Source organism: Physella acuta, unplaced genomic scaffold (genome assembly GCF_028476545.2).
Source record: "Physella acuta isolate Inbredline_101_S28 unplaced genomic scaffold, ASM2847654v3 ptg001029l, whole genome shotgun sequence".
NCBI classification, from domain to species: Eukaryota; Metazoa; Mollusca; class Gastropoda; family Physidae; genus Physella; species Physella acuta.
The window spans coordinates 157,948-176,581 of record NW_026732546.1 but is presented as its reverse complement, the minus strand read 5'-3'; the positions used below and the strand labels follow the sequence as shown (position 1 = coordinate 176,581).

Here is an 18,634-nt window from a genome sequence, read left to right as displayed (position 1 = left end):
AGAGTTCTAATGAAAATTCACCCGCGTTTCATTTTGTTTTATATTACTATTATTACAGAGAGTAATATGCATAACATTTTTCTCAGCGTATACTTAGGGGTCATCCATAAATGACGTTACGCTTTTTCAACGATTTTTACCTCCCCCACCTCCCCATCGTCACAAAAAGCCAGCCCCCCCCCCCCCAAAAATGACGTCACACCTCAGCCTACAACCCCCCTCAAAATTGCAGTTGAATTTTTTTTTAAAACATCGATATTTTTCCAAAATCTTGTCGGAACTCTGTCAAAATAGAGTATTTTAATCAATACATATTTTATTAAAACAGTTTTTTCTAAAACGCGAAATAACGTCTAAAATTCGTTTTCTAACAATGAAAAAGTGTGACGTCGCACCATCTGGACCCCCCCCCTCCCCTCATCACACACCGTCACAAAATTACTGACCCCCTCCTCCTTAAGAGTGTGAAGTCATTTGTGGACGACCCCTTACATAACCGTATGCTTTTTAAAAATTAAATCCCACGAACATCTGAAGTTTACCTGGAGAGAGAAAAAAAACTGGTACTAGAATAGTGTGAGATTATGAGAGCATCGTGATTCCCTAGAAACCTCTTTCGGTTGGGGGCAGAGTTTCTTCAGGGCGAGGGGGTATGCCCCAGTGTGCCCCCCCCCCCCCGAAAGTTTCAAGTTAACCCCCCCCCCCCCCCACGGCCCAGTTAAAGTAAATGATGTTCTATATATATATATATATATATATATATATATATATATATATATATATATATATAGGCATATATATATATAGGCCTATATATATATATATATATATATATATATATATATATATATATATATAGGCCTATATTTCGTTTTTTTTTCTCTTTCGCCCAAATGTCTCCCATCCACCCCCTCCACGAAGAGATGCCTCAAAGAAACTCAGATCACTTGGCGTCAGTTGGTATGCTTTCAAAAATTCCTGTAAGTATTGTAGTCAATAATATTCAGCTAAAATAACATAGATCTAGATCAATACTAGATTTATAGCCTATAGATCTAGCTCTAATGGCATTGCAAGCAAATAAATACATGTTTCGGGAAACATAAAGGAAGTCTAGGTGTCGCAAACACTAATTCGGTGTTTCTTCCAGACTTGTTTCTCCGGAAGGGGGGGGGGGGGGCACTTGATATTTTCGGGGGGGGGGGCGGTCCACATTTTTCTGGGGGGGGGGAGGGGGGGGAGGGGGCGGTAGACTTACTTCGGGGGGCAGAGCCTCCCCCCCCCCCTCCCCGAACAGATGCTTGGAAGAAACTCCACTCATTCACCAACAATGTCAATGTTATGTATTTCTTAGAAAATTAAATAGAATTCAGTGAAATGTTGTAATAGATTGAAATAATTGTGAGGTCAAGGGAACTCACTCTTCTGTATTAGTTATATTTATAATATTGTTATCTTGAGTGATGTCCCTTGAGTACTTCCTTCCGTCCTCTCTGGTGTTACCATCATGAAGTAGTTAGACCCATTAAACGTGTTATAAACAACCACAGGCTTCTGTCGTCAATCTATTATAACTGGCGACGAAGGATAAACATCTACTAGAAAGAGCACCTACTTACGCAAAAAAGAGGTTTGCTAGAGCTTATTAGCTAATTATTTCTAGAATTATGGCGCTGTATGGCCAAATAAAAGAATTTGATGCGAATGATGAAATCATTCAAGATTACCTAGAGAGGTTAAGCTTTTACCTAGAAGCTAACGACGTGACGATAGAAGCCAAAAAGAGAGCTATTTTGTTAACAGTCATAGGGCCTCAACAATTTAGGCTACTAAAAGACTTATGCGCACCAGCTAGTCTAACTACCAAGAGCTTTAACGAGCTGAGCAAATTGCTAACAGACCACCATGCGCCTACCCCATCAAAGTTTTTATGTAGAGCTAGATTTGACAGTAGGACTCGTCAACCAAACGAGTCAATATCAGAATATGTTGCTGCTTTACGTCATTTAAGTAGATTTTGTGAATTCGGCGACACGCTGTCTGATAGACTATGTGAAAAGTTTGTGACAGGTGTAAACAGCCCTGATATTCAAAGAAAGTTGCTGCTCGAGTCAGATCTAAAATTGGAAAAAGCAATACAACTTGCAATGTCAATCCAGCAGTCATCAGATGCGGCGAAATCTCTAACGCCTTCAGGGATCCATGCAGTAAACAGCAGGTTAGTCAATAAACATCAACCCCAACAGAGCATTCCAACTTATGCTAAACAGCCTGCTCGTTCAAATCCTAGATCTAAATCTAGTAATAATTATCAAAAATGTCATCGATGCAAAGGTCCCCATGCATCTCATCAGTGCAAGTTCAAGTCTGCATCTTGTTATAAGTGCAGTGAGCAAGGTCACATTGCTAAGGCCTGCTTTGCAAAGTCTTCGTCTGTTGCTAAATCTAGCCAGTCAAGACAGTACCGCAACCAAAGGCAGCACTATGTTAACTCTCACCAAGACTACCTAACCCAACCAATGAACCACTCTACCTGTGAAAATGCTCAAATTGATTTGCAGCCGGATTTCAACCTGTTCTCTGTTAAATCAATAAGTCATGCTCCCATCAATGTACAAGTTAATATCAACGGTAAGAGCATCAGCTTCCAACTTGACACTGGAGCATCTCTAACAGTCATAACAAAGAAAGAGTTTGACGCTGTCACAGGAGGATCAGTGTCTCTACAGCCATGTCACAAGTGTCTAACAACATACACGGGTGACAATGTTCCGGTAATAGGAGAGTGTATGGTTCATGTAAGTTATAATGGTCAAAGTGTTAAACTTCCTCTTCTTGTGGTTGAAGGAAATGGACCGCCATTGCTAGGTAGGAACTGGTTAAGTGATCTTAAGTTAAATTGGGAGAGTATTTGTTCATTGAAGAATGTAAAAGAATCTAGTCTTACTTCACTAGATAAAGTTATATCTGAAAATAAATGTGTTTTTGGTAATCATGGATTACTAAATGATAGAACAGTGAAGTTAAGCATTAAAGACACAAATCCAAGATACTGCAAAGCTAGAGTTCCACCTTATGCAATGAGGAACAAAATTGAAAATGAGCTAAGTAGATTGGAATCTAATGGCATCATAAAGAAGGTAGACTATTCCGATTGGGCGTCACCCATTGTGCCAGTGTTAAAGAAGGATGGTTCTATAAGAATTTGTGGAGATTATAAAACTACACTGAATAAGCAAATAGAGCTAAATAGGTACCCTATACCTAACATTGAGGAAATTTCTTTGAATTTGGCAGGAGGAGACAAATTCACTGAATTAGACTTTAGTCATGCTTACACTCAACTAGAACTGCATCCAGATTCAAAAGTCTATACGACAATAAACACACATAAAGGACTCTACCAATATGAAAGACTATGTTTTGGCATATCATCCAGCCCTGGAATTTTCCAAGCTGTCATGGACAGTATTTTTAAGGACATTCCAAATGTTTGTGTGTACTTTGACAATGTGTACATAACTGGTAAGAATGACACTGAACATCTCAAAACACTTGATAAAGTATTGAAAATTGTTGGTGAAAAAGGTTTAAAGATAAACAAAGATAAATGTCAATTCATGCTGACAGAAATTAGTTTTCTTGGTTATATATTAAGCAAGCAAGGTATCAGACCTCAACCTGAGAAAACAAAAGCCATTAAAGAAGCACCCAAACCTGAAAATACCCAACAACTAAGAGCTTTTTTGGGCTTGATAAATTACTATGCAAAGTTCATAGGGAATCTGTCTGGTAAACTATCACCACTGTACAAGCTGCTACAGAAAAATGCAACTTGGCACTGGGGTAAACAACAAGAAGCTGCTTTTAATACAGCAAAAGAGGCTTTGTCTGCTGACACCTTACTAACTCACTATGACCCAGGAAAAAGACTTATATTAACATGTGATGCTTCACCAGATGGTGTAGGAGCAGTCTTGTCCCACATGGATGAGAAGGGTGACAGACCCATTGCTTTTGCCAGTAGATCTTTGAACCAGGCTGAGAAAAATTATTCTCAGTTAGATAGGGAAGGCTTAGGCATCATTTTTGGTGTTAAGAAATTTCATAAGTTTCTGTTTGGTAGGAAGTTCACCATCTTTACAGATCATAAACCATTGCTAGGTTTATTTGGAGAAAACAAAACCCTACCTGAGCATGCCTCACCAAGAATTCAAAGATGGGCTATCACACTAACTGCATACAATTATGAATTGAAATACAAACCTGGATCTGAGAATAGTGCAGATAGTCTTAGTAGATTACCTTTAAAAAACCAAAGCCTGAGCTATGTACCAGAAGATGTATTTGTTCTCTTCACTATCATGGATAACTCCAATATAAATGTGAATGATATTAAAAGAGAAACACAAAAAGATGAGTGCTTAATAAAAGTATATGAGTACTGTAAGAATGGTTGGCCTGAAGAGTCAGTGAATGAGGACTTAAAGCCATATAAAATAAGAAAAACAGAGTTAAGTCTAGAAGATGGATGTATACTATGGGGGTCAAGAGTAATTATCCCCAAAATGTTACAAAAAGAAGTTTTAAGAACTTTACATGATACTCATCTTGGTTCTTCCAAAATGAAGAGTCTAGCAAGATCATGGTTCTGGTGGCCACATATGGATGCTGATATTGAAAAATATGTAAAACTTTGTTCAAGCTGTGCACAACATTCAAATCAACCAGCTACAGCACCTTTGCAAAACTGGGACTGGCCAATCGAACCATGGAAACGTATACATATAGATTTCGCAGGACCTTTCATGAACAAAATGTTCTTAATTGTTATTGATTCACATTCTAAATGGTTAGAAGTTAAAATCATGAACACAATCACTGCAAATGATACCATTATAGAACTTAAGGAAATATTTTCAACTCATGGATTACCAGATCAAATTGTTTCAGATAATGGGCCTAGTTTCACAGCTCATGAGTTTAAACTGTTTTGTGTGGCAAATGGTATTGAGCATATAACCACATCCCCCTATCATCCTGCTGGGAATGGTTTAGCTGAAAGAGCGGTAGGCATATTCAAAACCGCTATGGTAAAAATGAATACCGGTAACAAGTTTTCTCTTAGAGAAAGAGTAAACAGGTTCTTAACCAAATACCGCACAACTCCTCATATAACAACACGTGTTGCACCATGTGAATTGCTATGTGGTAGGAAAATTAAAACTCATCTTGACCTACTACATCCAACTGTTCAAAGGTCTGTTTCCCAACATCAACATACACAAAAAGTAAATCATGACAAATCATCCATTGAAAGAGAATTTGCAGTTAATGACAATGTGTATCTAAGAAATTATGGGAGAAAGGAAAAATGGATACCAGGTCAAATTGTTCAATGTACAGGACCTGTGTCTTATAAAGTAAAAACAAATGATGGACTTATTGTCCGTAGACATGCAGACCAGTTGAAAATAACTTGTGCAGATAATAAGTGTGAATCTGTCAATCCCACCAAGTCTGATCAGTTCACACCAACTCAGTTTGTTCCACAACCAAGTTCTGTTGATATGAGTGAACCAAGTTGTCTGGAGTCAGAAAATGTAAATTCTGGAGTTAATGATTTAAATCCTAGACCTCCTGAGATAGAGAATCCAGATGGTCAGAATATTGAGTCACCAAATCAAAAGCCACTGAGAAGGTCAAGCAGGACAATCAAGGTCCCAAATAAGTTAGACCTATGATTCTAAAGGTCAAAAGGACTTTGACATTATTGTTTTGTATTTTGATTATGTTGTAGCATATTGTGCATTGTTTGTAAGGATGTAATCTACCATAGTGTTCATGTTACAATATAATTGGTGATTTTAGGATACTATCAATTGTTCTATTGAGAGATGTGTTATTGTGTTCTAAGGGTAAAGGGATGTAATAGATTGAAATAATTGTGAGGTCAAGGGAACTCACTCTTCTGTATTAGTTATATTTATAATATTGTTATCTTGAGTGATGTCCCTTGAGTACTTCCTTCCGTCCTCTCTGGTGTTACCATCATGAAGTAGTTAGACCCATTAAACGTGTTATAAACAACCACAGGCTTCTGTCGTCAATCTATTATAAATGTAATAATCTAGATCTCTATATTTAACAATTTCCGTTACCTATCAAAACTGGATTATAGGCCTTGATTAGCTGTTGAACGAAACGAAAGCTAAACTTCAACTGAGGTCTCAGATTGTCTTAGAATGGCTGTAGAACTGCAGACTTTAAGTTTTAGACTTAGATCTAGATTTAGATCTAGAGCTTTTAGCGCTACTCATATATTCTAGATCTAGCCTAGATCTAGAAATACTAGACTCTAAAATCTAGATTTATATTTTAAATAGATCTCTAGAATGTAGAAGATAGCCCTCTCCAGATTTAACTCTTCTACGAAGTTCTACAACTATTCTACAGTCTAGAATTCTAGATCTAATCTAGATCTAGATCTAGATTAGATCTCTAGCTAGACTCTAGACTACACGTACACCAGTACTGAGTACTAAAACTTCCTACTGATCTAGAATCTACACTACAGATATCATTATCTAGATCTAGAAGAATCTAGAGACTCTTATCTTAGTAGTCTTAGCCACTCTTAGTAAGACCTTAGCCTTTCATTGCAATGCAATAGTTTTACAAAATATCTAGTCTAGATTAGATCTAGAAATCTAGATCTATTACTTATTACTACAACAACAGTTTTACCAAATATTATTTTGAAAATAAATTTGAAAATCTAGATCTAGAATTATTTAATTTAATTACACATTAGCATCGTTGCAAACAATCTAATCTAATCTATCTAGATATTCTAGATCTAGTTTTCTATCTAGATTCTAAATCTAGATCTATCTGTATCTACTATAATCTAGATCTATACATCTATGTATGTATATCTCTTACTAGCCTAGAATCAAGATCTAGATTTACTATTATCTAGTTCTAGATCTAGCTAGATCTAGGGCGTAATAATTTTAATTATCAATAATTCATTGCTTTGCTACAATTAAATTAATAATAATGCTTTATTACTAGATCTAGGTCTCTACTCTAAAAAATGTGCAATAGAACTATTGAATAAAATAATGATTGGGCCATCATTTTGCATGTACTTTTTGAAGGCTAGAATAAGAATGACACTAAACATAAAACAACAGTGCTTTTGAAGTTCATGTGTATAATTAATTTAATAAAATTAGATATTTAAAAGAATTAAGGGATAGAGTGTAACAGAAGGGGAAATTTTTAAAATCCCACTCCAATTTGCATGTCACAATGAACCACAAACCAAACACCACACCAACCATCTTGCACCCCCAACACAACACATCCCATTACTCCGCATAGCACAACCCAAAGCTCACCTCACTAACCCTATTATCCACACCCAATCACTCACCCCACACCATACACATGATTCACCATACCACACACATACAAAACACAACACACAGAGTGGATCAAAACCCACACTACCTTGCCCCACACCTTAACCCACGGGCCACATCACCTCACACCGCACAACACCATGAACACCTTGAAGCAAACCCCAACCAAACTGCACTTCACAAGTTACCACATGATTCAAACACCACCTAAAAACTTTAACAGCAAAAACACTTCACCCTACAATATACATTAAAATTCACACCTAACCCAACTCATCTCATGATCCACACTCAATCACTTATTCAAAAAGTCCAGCCTTAATGTTGCAGGCAACAATAAAAAATAAGGTTTATTTTAAAGATAATGTATTGACAATTCAAAAACGCTTTTTTTTGTTCTTTACAGAAATACATCACTTTATCAGACCTAGTTCTGCTTCTTACCAATCTGTATATTAATTATATGCAGAGGTCACATTCATAAACAGATGAACTCTACTTCATTTGTCTTATTGGCAGCCAGGTCCAAAAGGGTAACTACATTATTAACCTTCTAAATTATTTAAATGGTGAAGCTGTTTTGTTAATTTCCATTCCTACCCAAGTGCTGCTCATCTGTGGTTATGGTCATGGAATTGTTATTGATACACCATTTCAAATTGGATCTTATTATCAAAGTTCATCTTACTAAGAGTGTTCTTCTTCTTGGTTCTTAATTTTTAGTGTTGGAAGAGATCGAGCCTTATCTGCCAGAGGGTTTGAACTCGAGACTTTTTTTCGAATTTATCAACCATGACCTTTTGCCGACTCGACCACGCCTCCATACTAATTAAGGATACATGTCAACTGGTTATGCGCCATTGAGGCCATTGACTCCGATTTCAGCCTGCTTTTCTTTTTGGATTTGCTTCCATAGCCTTTGTCCAACCAAGAACAAACTACAAGGCAGCAGTTGTTTGATTTTGGAGTTGTCTCTCCTAGAAGAGTGGCTGTCCCCAGCTAACGAGCCTCATCTGCCAGTGGGTTCGAACTCGAGATTTTTCAGTTTAGCAACCATGAGCTTTACCTACTCAACCACCCTGACCCCCTACTAAGAGTGTTGATTAGTTATTATTTTTTGTGATTTAGAGGAATTTTTTAAAGTAATTTTAGAAGCAAAATTTTTACTCCATTTTATTCTATAGCAGACATAGCAAGCTTTCTTCATGAAGCACTGTGGGCCCTCAGAGAACTCAATGGAGACCAGGGGCAACATAAACTTCACAAGTAAAGCAGATATTTATCGCTCGGATAAAACTTTTTCCAATAAGCATCTCAATGTAAAGATAGAGCCCCTGGATACAAGTTTGGATGTTCAAAAATCTACTGAACTTGTTCAAATCCTGAAAGATGGCATTGTAGCAGAGTCTATAAATGGTGTGAGTCATGGCAGTTTACCACAGCAGTGCCCAAATGTTGCATTCCTACAAGAGGTTAACTGCTTGTCACTTGATCCAAATTGCCAAGTAACGGTTGAGTCCTCTGATATTAACCAGGTTAAGCTTGAGATCTGTGAGCCTGTTGATGAGTATAAAGAAAAGAGAGATGTGTTTCAGACTTTCCGCTGTTGCCTTTGTAACAATGCTAAATTAACAGACGAAAAGGAACTGCAAGAGCACATGCAGAGTCATGTTAAATACTGCCAAGGGAAACTATTTTGTGGACTTTGTAAATACACTACAAAGAAAGATAACAGCTTTAAAAATCACGTTTTGAAGCATCACTGTTCAAAAAATTCTACAAATAAACGATGGACTTGCAAAGCTTGTTCCTACAATTGCTTAAAAAAATCAGCTATAATTAGTCACTTGTGTATTCTGCACATGGAGTTGGCAAAGTTTGAATGCAAGTATTGCCCTTATAAAACAGACAGCTCCTCAAGGTTTCGGGACCATAACTTTGTACATATTAATGAGAGACCTTTCAGGTGCCCTCATTGCCCATACACTTGCAGGCAAAACTCCCGCTTAAAAATTCATGTGCAGCGTAGACACCAGCCGTGCCTGATATGTCAGGCTAGCTCAGATCCTAACAATGTTAATATAGGGCAGGCATTAATCAATGTCCCTGGCTCTAAACTTTGTTCAAAACATAGGAAAGAAATAAATTCAAAGAAAAGGTCACGTCTTTTAGATGAAGAAGTAAATGCCAACCCTACACATCTTAAACAATTTGACTCTAGAGACAGGATTTTTAAATGTCATTTATGTGATAGAGCATTCTTTAATAAATCCAAGTTACTGAGGCATCTACTAATACATCAGGACAATAAAAATTATCATTGTGATCAGTGTGATTATGCTACATATCGCATGGATACTTTGAGAAATCACAAGATAACACACACTCAGCAAAGGTCTTACTGGTGTGTTATATGCAGTAGAACTTTCAAAACTATTAAGTATCTTAGATGGCACATCATTATGCATGCTAAAAGAGACAGATACCTCTGCCCTCTATGCCCTTACGCCAGTCAAACAAATTCTCTCCTCAAATTCCATCTTCAATATCACACAGAGGACATGAGTTCCACAACCAAAGAAAAATTAAAACAAAATCCATTTCCCTCCTCTGAGGCTTACAAAAAAATGGTGAGTGATAATCCTTTCAAGGATGAAATTTACAAACGGATAAAAAAATGTGTTGGGGAAATATTCACATGTGTGACCTGTAGCTTTACTAGCCCAGAGAAGCGGATATATAAGGCGCACCTTCAGATCCATAGGGAGAAAAGTTACCTTTGTAATGTTTGCGCTTTTCGCTGCAACCGCAAATATAATCTAACCCTACACATTTTAACCCACTACAAAGATCGCCCTTATGTATGTCACCTTTGCCCATTTTCCTCTAAGTCCCCATCAAATCTTAAAAAGCATAAAAAAAATTACCACAGTCTATTGTAATGTGCATTTTTCTTAATTTCTATGAATGCTTGTTAAGTTTTCTGTTAATTTAAACTTCTACCAATCTCTTCTTATTAATCTTTTGGCTTTTTATGCTTTAAGTTATTGTTAAAATTTTAATCATTAATCTGTATTGATTAACAAGACTGAGATATTATTGTTGTGACCTATCATATTTGTGATACTTTTACCTGTGCATAAAAAAACTACTCTAAATGATTATTTTTTCCTGAAATATTAGTTTTTTAAATAGTTTGTATTGTTTAAGTAACTAGGAGTTAAATAGTTTATTAAAATTTAAAATTAACTTGAATGGTGGTTTTACATAATTGAAGTTTGTTATGAACAATGTAAATACAAATCCATATATAATGAATTTAAATCCGGTGCTGCGATTTGTTGTATGAATAAAATCTGTGTTATTTGCTTTTATTTCTGGATGCAATATTCTATAAACTTGTGTTACACATTTTTAAACTTTTTTTTTTTTGCTTTGTTGTTCAACAAAAATATGATTAGTTCAACCATGTTTTCTAACTTTGCATTTAAAATTTTTTTAAACTGTTAAACCTTCCTTCTATTGTGATCCTATGCTTGCATTTTTTGCCAGTTTTTTGTACATGAGTTGGGTTATAGGCCTAGATCTATATCTCAAGTACTTGCACTTGTAGGTTATAGGAAAGCAGCTTATTTTGTCCCTACTGCTTTTAAGTTAGAGATTTTAATTTTGTTTTTAAGTCTATATTATTTTTATTGTAACACTCACTCAGTGGGGATGCTTTTTACCCACTGAGGTGTTGTGGTTAAAAGGGCTGACCCTGAGATTTAGGACACACTGAAAATTTGTTAGTACAAAGGAATGTTTAACTTCCCATGAGCTTAACATTTTGGTAGAACTCCTGAGCAATTTTATGTAATTCTCATCTTTTCTTCTGCCCCAAAATATCCAGTGTAGTAGAGTAATAAACTAAAAGTAATTAGTGCACTAAAAACACTAATTATCATATCAGTATTGTTTAAACATTAGTTAATCAAAATTAATTTATGGGGATTTTTGTGCTTTGAAATTACCGCCATAAATCATACAGAAACAAAGTGGGATTTTTTTTCTTCCTCTGCTGATATCTGTAGCATGACAACCTGAAAAATTATTAAAAAAAATTCTAGAGCCACAGTAACTTTGATGTAATGTATAATTTACATGTGTATTTAGACATGTTCTTGACTCTAATTACCCTAGTGAAGAGAAGAAAATATTAATTTAATTATTTAAATAGGGCCTATATGTGATAATTTTAATTTATAATTAATAAATATTCATTTTTAAAGTTATGAAATTCTTTTGTTATATTTTAATTCAAATAAATTATTTTAATGTACAACTAATAATTTATTAAAATGTTGGTTAAATATAATTATAATTAAAGTACCCTTTCAAGCCTGATGGTCCATGGGGCAGGTGAAGTAAATTTCACCTATTTCAGTGACCTCGACATATGAAGGGATAGTGTGGTCAGCACTATGTACATCGCCTTTACTTCCTAACTTGAGTTAGGTACCCATCAGAGCTGGATGTAGGGTCTACTGTGATGTTCTACTGGCAAGACCTGGGATTTAAAGTTTAGACTGGTATGCACCACCATCCAACCATCCAATCTGAAAACAAATTATTATGAAAACTTATAATAACAAGCTTTTAAATAGACCTGTAATATGAACAAAAGAAGAAATAATGATTTTCTTTAAGTTTAATAATGCACTAATATTTATATAAATAGGGTGTCGTCCATAAATAACGTCACACTCGTAGGGGGTCCATAATTTTGTGATGAGGGGGAGGGGGTGGGTTCAGATGGCATGATGTCACACTTGCATTATAAAAAAAGCAAAGTTAGAAAACAAATTTTAGCTGTTATTTTGCGTTTTAGAAAACGCTGTTTTAATAAATTGTAACAAGAATTTATTAAAATACTCTATGTTGACAGAGTTCAGACAAGATTTGAAGTGTGATGTCATTTTAGGGGGGGGGGGGGGTCTTGCTTTTTGTGATGTGTGACAGAGGCCTATATTGTGTTGCTTACAAACTTCAAAGTAATATAATCTGGCCTATTATAAACAACAATATGGGAATATTTATGCCTCTAGTAAATTTCTGATATCTTTTTACTCCTAATTTCTAATAATTACTGGTACTTATAAAAACGCCACATTTCAAGGGAGGGAGGTAAAAAAGCTGAAAGGTACCATTATTTTAAGTTGGTTGGGGGGGGGGGGGGGGTGCTTGGCTTTATGTGACGATGTATGTTATTTTATGACGGTGGTGGAAGAGAGAGGTAATTAAAGTTTATGATGTTGTTTATGGATGCCCCTCCCCATATTCTGTTTCAGTATAGGCTACAAAAGGGTTTTATGTAAGTTCATTGCAAAAAAAAAAAACAACAAAAAAAGCCTTTAATTTTAATGAAATATATAGGTCATAATTAGTTTCGCTATACTCTATACTCCACTAGATCTAGATTCTATATGTTTTTTTTTTAAATTACCAAGGGCAGAGTACTCTGATAAATCGATTACTGGCTCAATATAGACCTAGAAGATTAGATACTAAGAAAGGCTACATATTGCAACTGCATTGTTACTGGTCATTTTTTAAACATTTGTTTTCCTTGTTCTGTCTTTCAACACGACCTGTCCGCTCTTTTCAGGAGCAATTGTTTGCTTTGCATAGTAGTCGTCTTGTCGATTCGCTTATACCATTTAAATATGAATTACCAGTTGTATAGAAATACCACCCTTGGCCACACGTTGCAAGAGAGTTTGGATGAGTTGATTCAGGTGAGACAAAAATTTTAAATATTCTAGATTCAAAATAGTAAATAGGCTATTAAATTGAAATACTTCAAAATAGTTTGAAAATGGTACCTACTACTACCTAGAGATCTAGATTAGATCTAGAAATCTACTCTAGATTTGATTTATGCCAGTAAAACTCCATTTTGGCGTATGTTTATTCGCCACTTCACTTTCACCTCTGGTTGTTGTGATTGTTTTCTTGTAATTCTAGATCTACTATAATTTGATTTTTTAAGCCTACCAGCCCAACTTTAAAAAAAAGTGTATAAAATAGCTGAATGTAGGCTATAATAGAAGCAATAAATAACATGAACTCATGAACTCACAATGATCTTGCTGGGGGGGGGGGGGGGGTACAGACAAAAAATAACATCATCCACAATCTCATATGGTAATGGTCTTGCTATGATGTATGCTTTATGCCTACACTATTCATATCTAAACCAATGTGAAATCAAAGTGACCCTACTAGTTGGACTGCCAGTATTTTTCTCCACAGACAAGAAAACTTGAGTGGGTGATCATAGGAACAATGACTTTTAGAATTGGCATATTTAAAAATCAAAATCTAGAAAAGATATAGCATCTATAAAAAGAACAATTTAAAAAATAATTACGTAAATCAATTATTGAGACTGAACTACAAACTTAGTTGGAATTTTTCTTACGCACAAAAACTGACTAAAAGGTAATCCCAGTTTAGTAAGGCTTAACCAGTAACTGACAAGATTTGGGAGGCACAATGTAATGTTCTCCACTTGCCCACAACGTCTTACGATAAATAGGCATATATAATATTTGATGATGTTCTATATTGAGTTAAATATAGGGTATTTAGAAATAGTACTTAACACTTGCAAATCCATAAAACTAATTACAATAAAATGCAACAAAATACTAGCAAATCCACTTGAAAAATCAAATAAACATAAAAGGTATAATTTTAGTACAGGTTATATGAGTGAGGAACTATAGACCAAACTTAATGCTGGGTCCGAATAGCAGCCATTTTCATAAACTAGATCTAAGTAAGCCAACTAATTATATATGTTAATATAGGATGTCCTTGGCTAATAAGATAATCATATTTAATTTATTAGCCTAGTGCTTCTAGGTATAAATCTAAAAAAAAATAGTTACGACAAAATAAAAAGTAAAAGAAAAAAATATTAATAACTAGATCTATATTTCACTAGTTATAATTAGAAATATTCTAATCAAGCAGAATTTATACTAAATATAGATTTATCTTGATCACTGTGGTTCATGGGCATTTACAGAAATACCAAATATTCCTCTCCCCTTTCTTGAAATGCTTAATTTTTTTGCATTTTCCCAATTATGTTATACAAGCCAACCTGCAGCATAGCATATGCCATTATTTAGTTATTTTATTTTCTACTTTTTTAGTAATTCCTAATTTGTGAATTCGACACTACCCTCCCTCTCCCCCACTCCCACGTGAAAGCAGCCGTCTGTGACAACAGATTACACACTTCAATGAAAAGCAGAACTTGTTACCTCCCCTTAGTTTCAAATAGTTTAAAAACTAAACTATCTGCCCCTAATAGCCGTCCCTAATTCAACCCAGCTCTACGATTATAAACATTCGGCGTGAACCACAACTCACAAGACTAGTGGGGGTGGGAGTGATAGCAATATGGTCTTTAGTTGCTGCCTGGAGAACGAGGGAGGGGGCGGGAGGAGGGTTTGATAGTTGGCTTGTGTCGTGGTGGTGTCCACATAGAGAGTTATATATAAAGATATATATATATATATATATATATATATATATATATATATATATATATATATATATATATATATATATATATATATATTTAAATAGGAAAATGCAAATGTAAAAAGTGTTGATAGAACCTCCTGGGTAAACATCTCTTGCCCAATAGCAGTCACGTGGGTTATAGAACTCGACTTTTGGTAGTGACGGCTTTTCTATTTCATTATTAAAATAAGTGCATACATTATTTGATTTATTTTTTCGCAGACTACTAAATTCTAATATTAATTCTACATTTTGGCAGCAGATATTTTTAAAAAGATCTACAAATGTTTATAGGCACCACATTTTAAAATTCTTAATCCTAAGCAATTTAAAGCCTTTCCCCGCCATATCTAGCACTGTCATTAGTTTATTTATATCACATGTAAAAACCACCATTTTCATATGCTAAACATTTTTAAAAGTAATTCCAAAGATAGTCACTGTAATAGATAAGAAAAATGTATGAGCACATGCATCTGGTTAGGATGCCATTTTGTTGAGTGTTGTTTTTTTTTTGCTCCTTTTTAGATCGGGTCTTAAAATTGTGTCTATATTTATCATTCTTACAATCCTAAACAATTACTATAGTAGTAATAGTTGTACTTGTAGAAATTTACCTAAGAAATAATTTAAAGTGTAATGTAAACATTTGTAAAAAAAAACACAACACCATCAGCTGTGAAATATGAAAATTCCACATCACATGATTACCACTTATGTTCTTTCTTTTATAAATGTGTATATGACGACAATATTAATAACAAATTCTTAAAATTTGGTAGCCATAATTGTTTCACAGGTTGCATAACAGTCAGTGTGTGGTAAACTTTGAAACTAAAATGCCACACGACCAAGTTTTTTGTACCCTTTTGATATATTTAATGCTTTTTTTTTTTTTGCTGTTTGTTCATAAATGACATTCATATGATTTATGATCTTTAAGTTAGCTTTAATTGACAATTAATTACCACTTTTTAATGACTACAGTCATCAATCAGGTGTTAACATCACTACGCACCTCAATCACCCGACTAATCTAGCAATCACCAGTGTTCCTCTTTTGTTATGAATTTCCCCCTTAAAATTAATTTAAAATTACTTATAAAATTAAGTCCCACTGTCTACATCCATTGGTCACCCACTTTGAATTGTCAAACAGACATAAAGAGCAAGTTAATTTTCTAAATCTTATGGTTGATCAAGACCAATTACTTAAAATGTATTTATTGTTGTTTCAGATGGGGCAAATCTCTCCACAACTTGCTTTAAAAGTTTTACTTCAGTTTGACAAAGCTATTAACCAAGCTCTTGCTCAACGAGTCAAGGCCAAAATTTCCTTCAAGGTAATTGAACTTCACATCTCAATAGTGTTATTCATACGGCTTATATTTGTTAGTCATACGGCTAAGGTAGACTTCTTTTTCGTGGCTAAACACTTTACTTTTATGTGTTTATGTCTAGTTGATTTAAGAGTGGTGGTGGATATGTTTGCAGCAGTGTTGTAATGTTGGGAGAGTAATTGTAGTTGTAGTCAAAACTATTGTTTCCTACAGTTTGTTCATAATGGCTCTTAGTGGGTTAGTGGCAAATCTTGCGTATCAATTGCAACCCACTTCTAATGCAGCAATTGCCTTCCAACTTTCCAGATATGTTGTTCTATAACAATGCAAGAATACCTATTTTTATTTTAATTAGATAATCAGTCATTAAAATTAAATTTTATCAAATTTCTAAATTTAGTATAAATAACAAAACTTGATCATCCTGTTTACAACAGTGAACTGTAGTGAACAGTTCTTCACAGCTGGCTGAATTATTGTCTTAACATCAACGTCAAACTATGTTAGGGCAGATAATTTTTTTTTCAAAGATCACAAGCTACTAGTTGGGTTTTTACACAAATGTTTTTAGTGTCAACTTTATGTAGAACTAATTAATAGAAAGTGTGAGGGAGATAAAATAAATACAAAAACTTTTATAATAACAATGCACTGAAAATAAGAGAATAAAACAAACTTGCTTTCTTTAACAAAAGAAAAAGCTTTGGTCACTAAAATATGTAAGAGATATCATGAGTGACCACACTTGTTTTATTTTCAGTGCATTTAAAAGCTTATTATTTAAGGTTTTGTTAGTTAATTTATATATAACTCACCTAAATTTATTATTGTAGACTTATTCTCAATTAATTGAACAGCCAAAGTAATTATGTAAAATGCTCTTTCAACACAATTTGAAAATTTCTGTGTTTATAACTTTCTGCATTTATTTATTTTCCAGATTAACATTTTGTAAATTTGATTTTTCTGCAGGGTAAACTGAACACCTACCGTTTCTGTGATAATGTGTGGACTTTTGTTTTAAATCAAGTTGAATTTCGAGAAGCTCCTGTACAGGAGATAGCTAAAGTGGACAAAGTGAAAATTGTGGCTTGTGATGGGAAGAGCATGCAATCTTAGGATAAGAGTTGTCTTCCTTTAACTCCAGTTTTTTTTGTGTGTGCTTGGAAGTGAATGTCATCATATCATGGACTCCAAACAACTAGTGTACCATAAAATTTCACCTGTTGATGGTGTTTTAATTACAATTTTTGAAAAGGAAGCTGGGAAAGTTTTTTTTTATTTAAAAAATGTATATTTTATTATGTGCATTACTCAAATTATTGCATGTAAACACATTTTACATATATTTTTTAAATTCTTTTGCTAAAATAAAAATGTAACATATATTTAAGAAAATCAAATTTATTTTGTTTCTTCCAGCTACAGCAGCAATGTGTAGTAAATCAATTATTTACAAATAAGAACTTGTCTTAGAGGCTTGTGCAAGCTTTGTCTGAACACTATCACTAATGTTCTTACAAATTATGTATGGGTGGGTGGTCTGTTCTATACTTCGTCAATGATATCAAATAATCTCACCTTTTTAAACTTCCTGTCTTTTTAAAATGTTTTTTGAGTAAAAGATGTTCAGTTGTGTATAGTTTTTACTATGAAAATATTTTTTTTATAGACTAATTGTATTTGATGTTGGTTAATGGTGTTAAACTTGTTCATTGTACAATTTTAATTTTTTTTTTGCAATTAAAAAATGTACCATTTTGAATTCAAAGTTGAATTATTTTAACCATGGGTCTGTTGTAGAATAGAAGTTAACTATCACATTAAACCTTACAATTCATGGGCAGATGAAGTAGAGTTCACCTGTTTTAGTGACCTAGTGTGGTCAGCAATTTGCCCAGCACAAACGCCAATCCAAGATGGACGGACTAAGGGACATTGTACAAGCTTGAGCCCAGGACTCCAAACTTCAGTCTAATGCTCTACCAATCAACCAAACCATCCCTAGAATAGAATGTAGCTTACAGGTGAATACAAAAAAGATTCTGCATAAGTGTGCTTGGGGTTGTTATGTGCCTGTTGACTTTGAAGACTTTAAGATGTGCTTCCATAAGCTCTTTTAGATTGCTTGCTGTCACCCGCTAAGATCCTTAGCATTCAGGAAGCAAGATCTTTGGGTTATGTTACTGCACTTTCCAACCCTGATTACACCTGGATACTTCCAAAAAATGTATAATTTATGATCAATTCCATAGCAACCAAATTTTTAAATTATTGACTGAA

General features: G+C 34.4%; 2 protein-coding genes across 4 annotated transcripts; both read left to right on the top strand.

The window, feature by feature from the left end:
- The first annotated feature begins 6,028 nt into the window (after positions 1 to 6,028).
- Positions 6,029 to 11,657, top strand: LOC131954794 (zinc finger protein 724). 3 transcript variants are annotated; one of them, XM_059318578.1, is made up of 3 exons: positions 6,029 to 6,122; positions 7,837 to 7,963; positions 8,615 to 11,657. In XM_059318578.1, the coding sequence occupies exon 3, from the start codon at positions 8,636 to 8,638 to the stop codon at positions 10,370 to 10,372; it is 1,737 nt and encodes a 578-aa protein (XP_059174561.1). In that variant the 5' UTR covers positions 6,029 to 6,122; positions 7,837 to 7,963; positions 8,615 to 8,635; the 3' UTR covers positions 10,373 to 11,657. The 3 variants fall into 3 exon arrangements, with proteins under 3 accessions (XP_059174561.1, XP_059174562.1, XP_059174559.1); XM_059318579.1 differs by lacking the exon at positions 6,029 to 6,122 and adding an exon at positions 6,180 to 6,227 and having other exon boundaries at positions 8,618 to 11,657; XM_059318576.1 differs by lacking the exon at positions 6,029 to 6,122 and adding an exon at positions 6,180 to 6,227.
- A 1,281-nt stretch (positions 11,658 to 12,938) lies between these two features.
- On the top strand, positions 12,939 to 18,116 carry LOC131954785 (transcription initiation factor IIA subunit 2). Its single transcript, XM_059318561.1, has 3 exons — positions 12,939 to 13,207; positions 16,250 to 16,354; positions 17,324 to 18,116. The coding sequence occupies exons 1-3, from the start codon at positions 13,136 to 13,138 to the stop codon at positions 17,468 to 17,470; spliced, it is 324 nt and encodes a 107-aa protein (XP_059174544.1). The 5' UTR covers positions 12,939 to 13,135; the 3' UTR covers positions 17,471 to 18,116.
- The last annotated feature ends 518 nt before the right edge of the window (positions 18,117 to 18,634 follow it).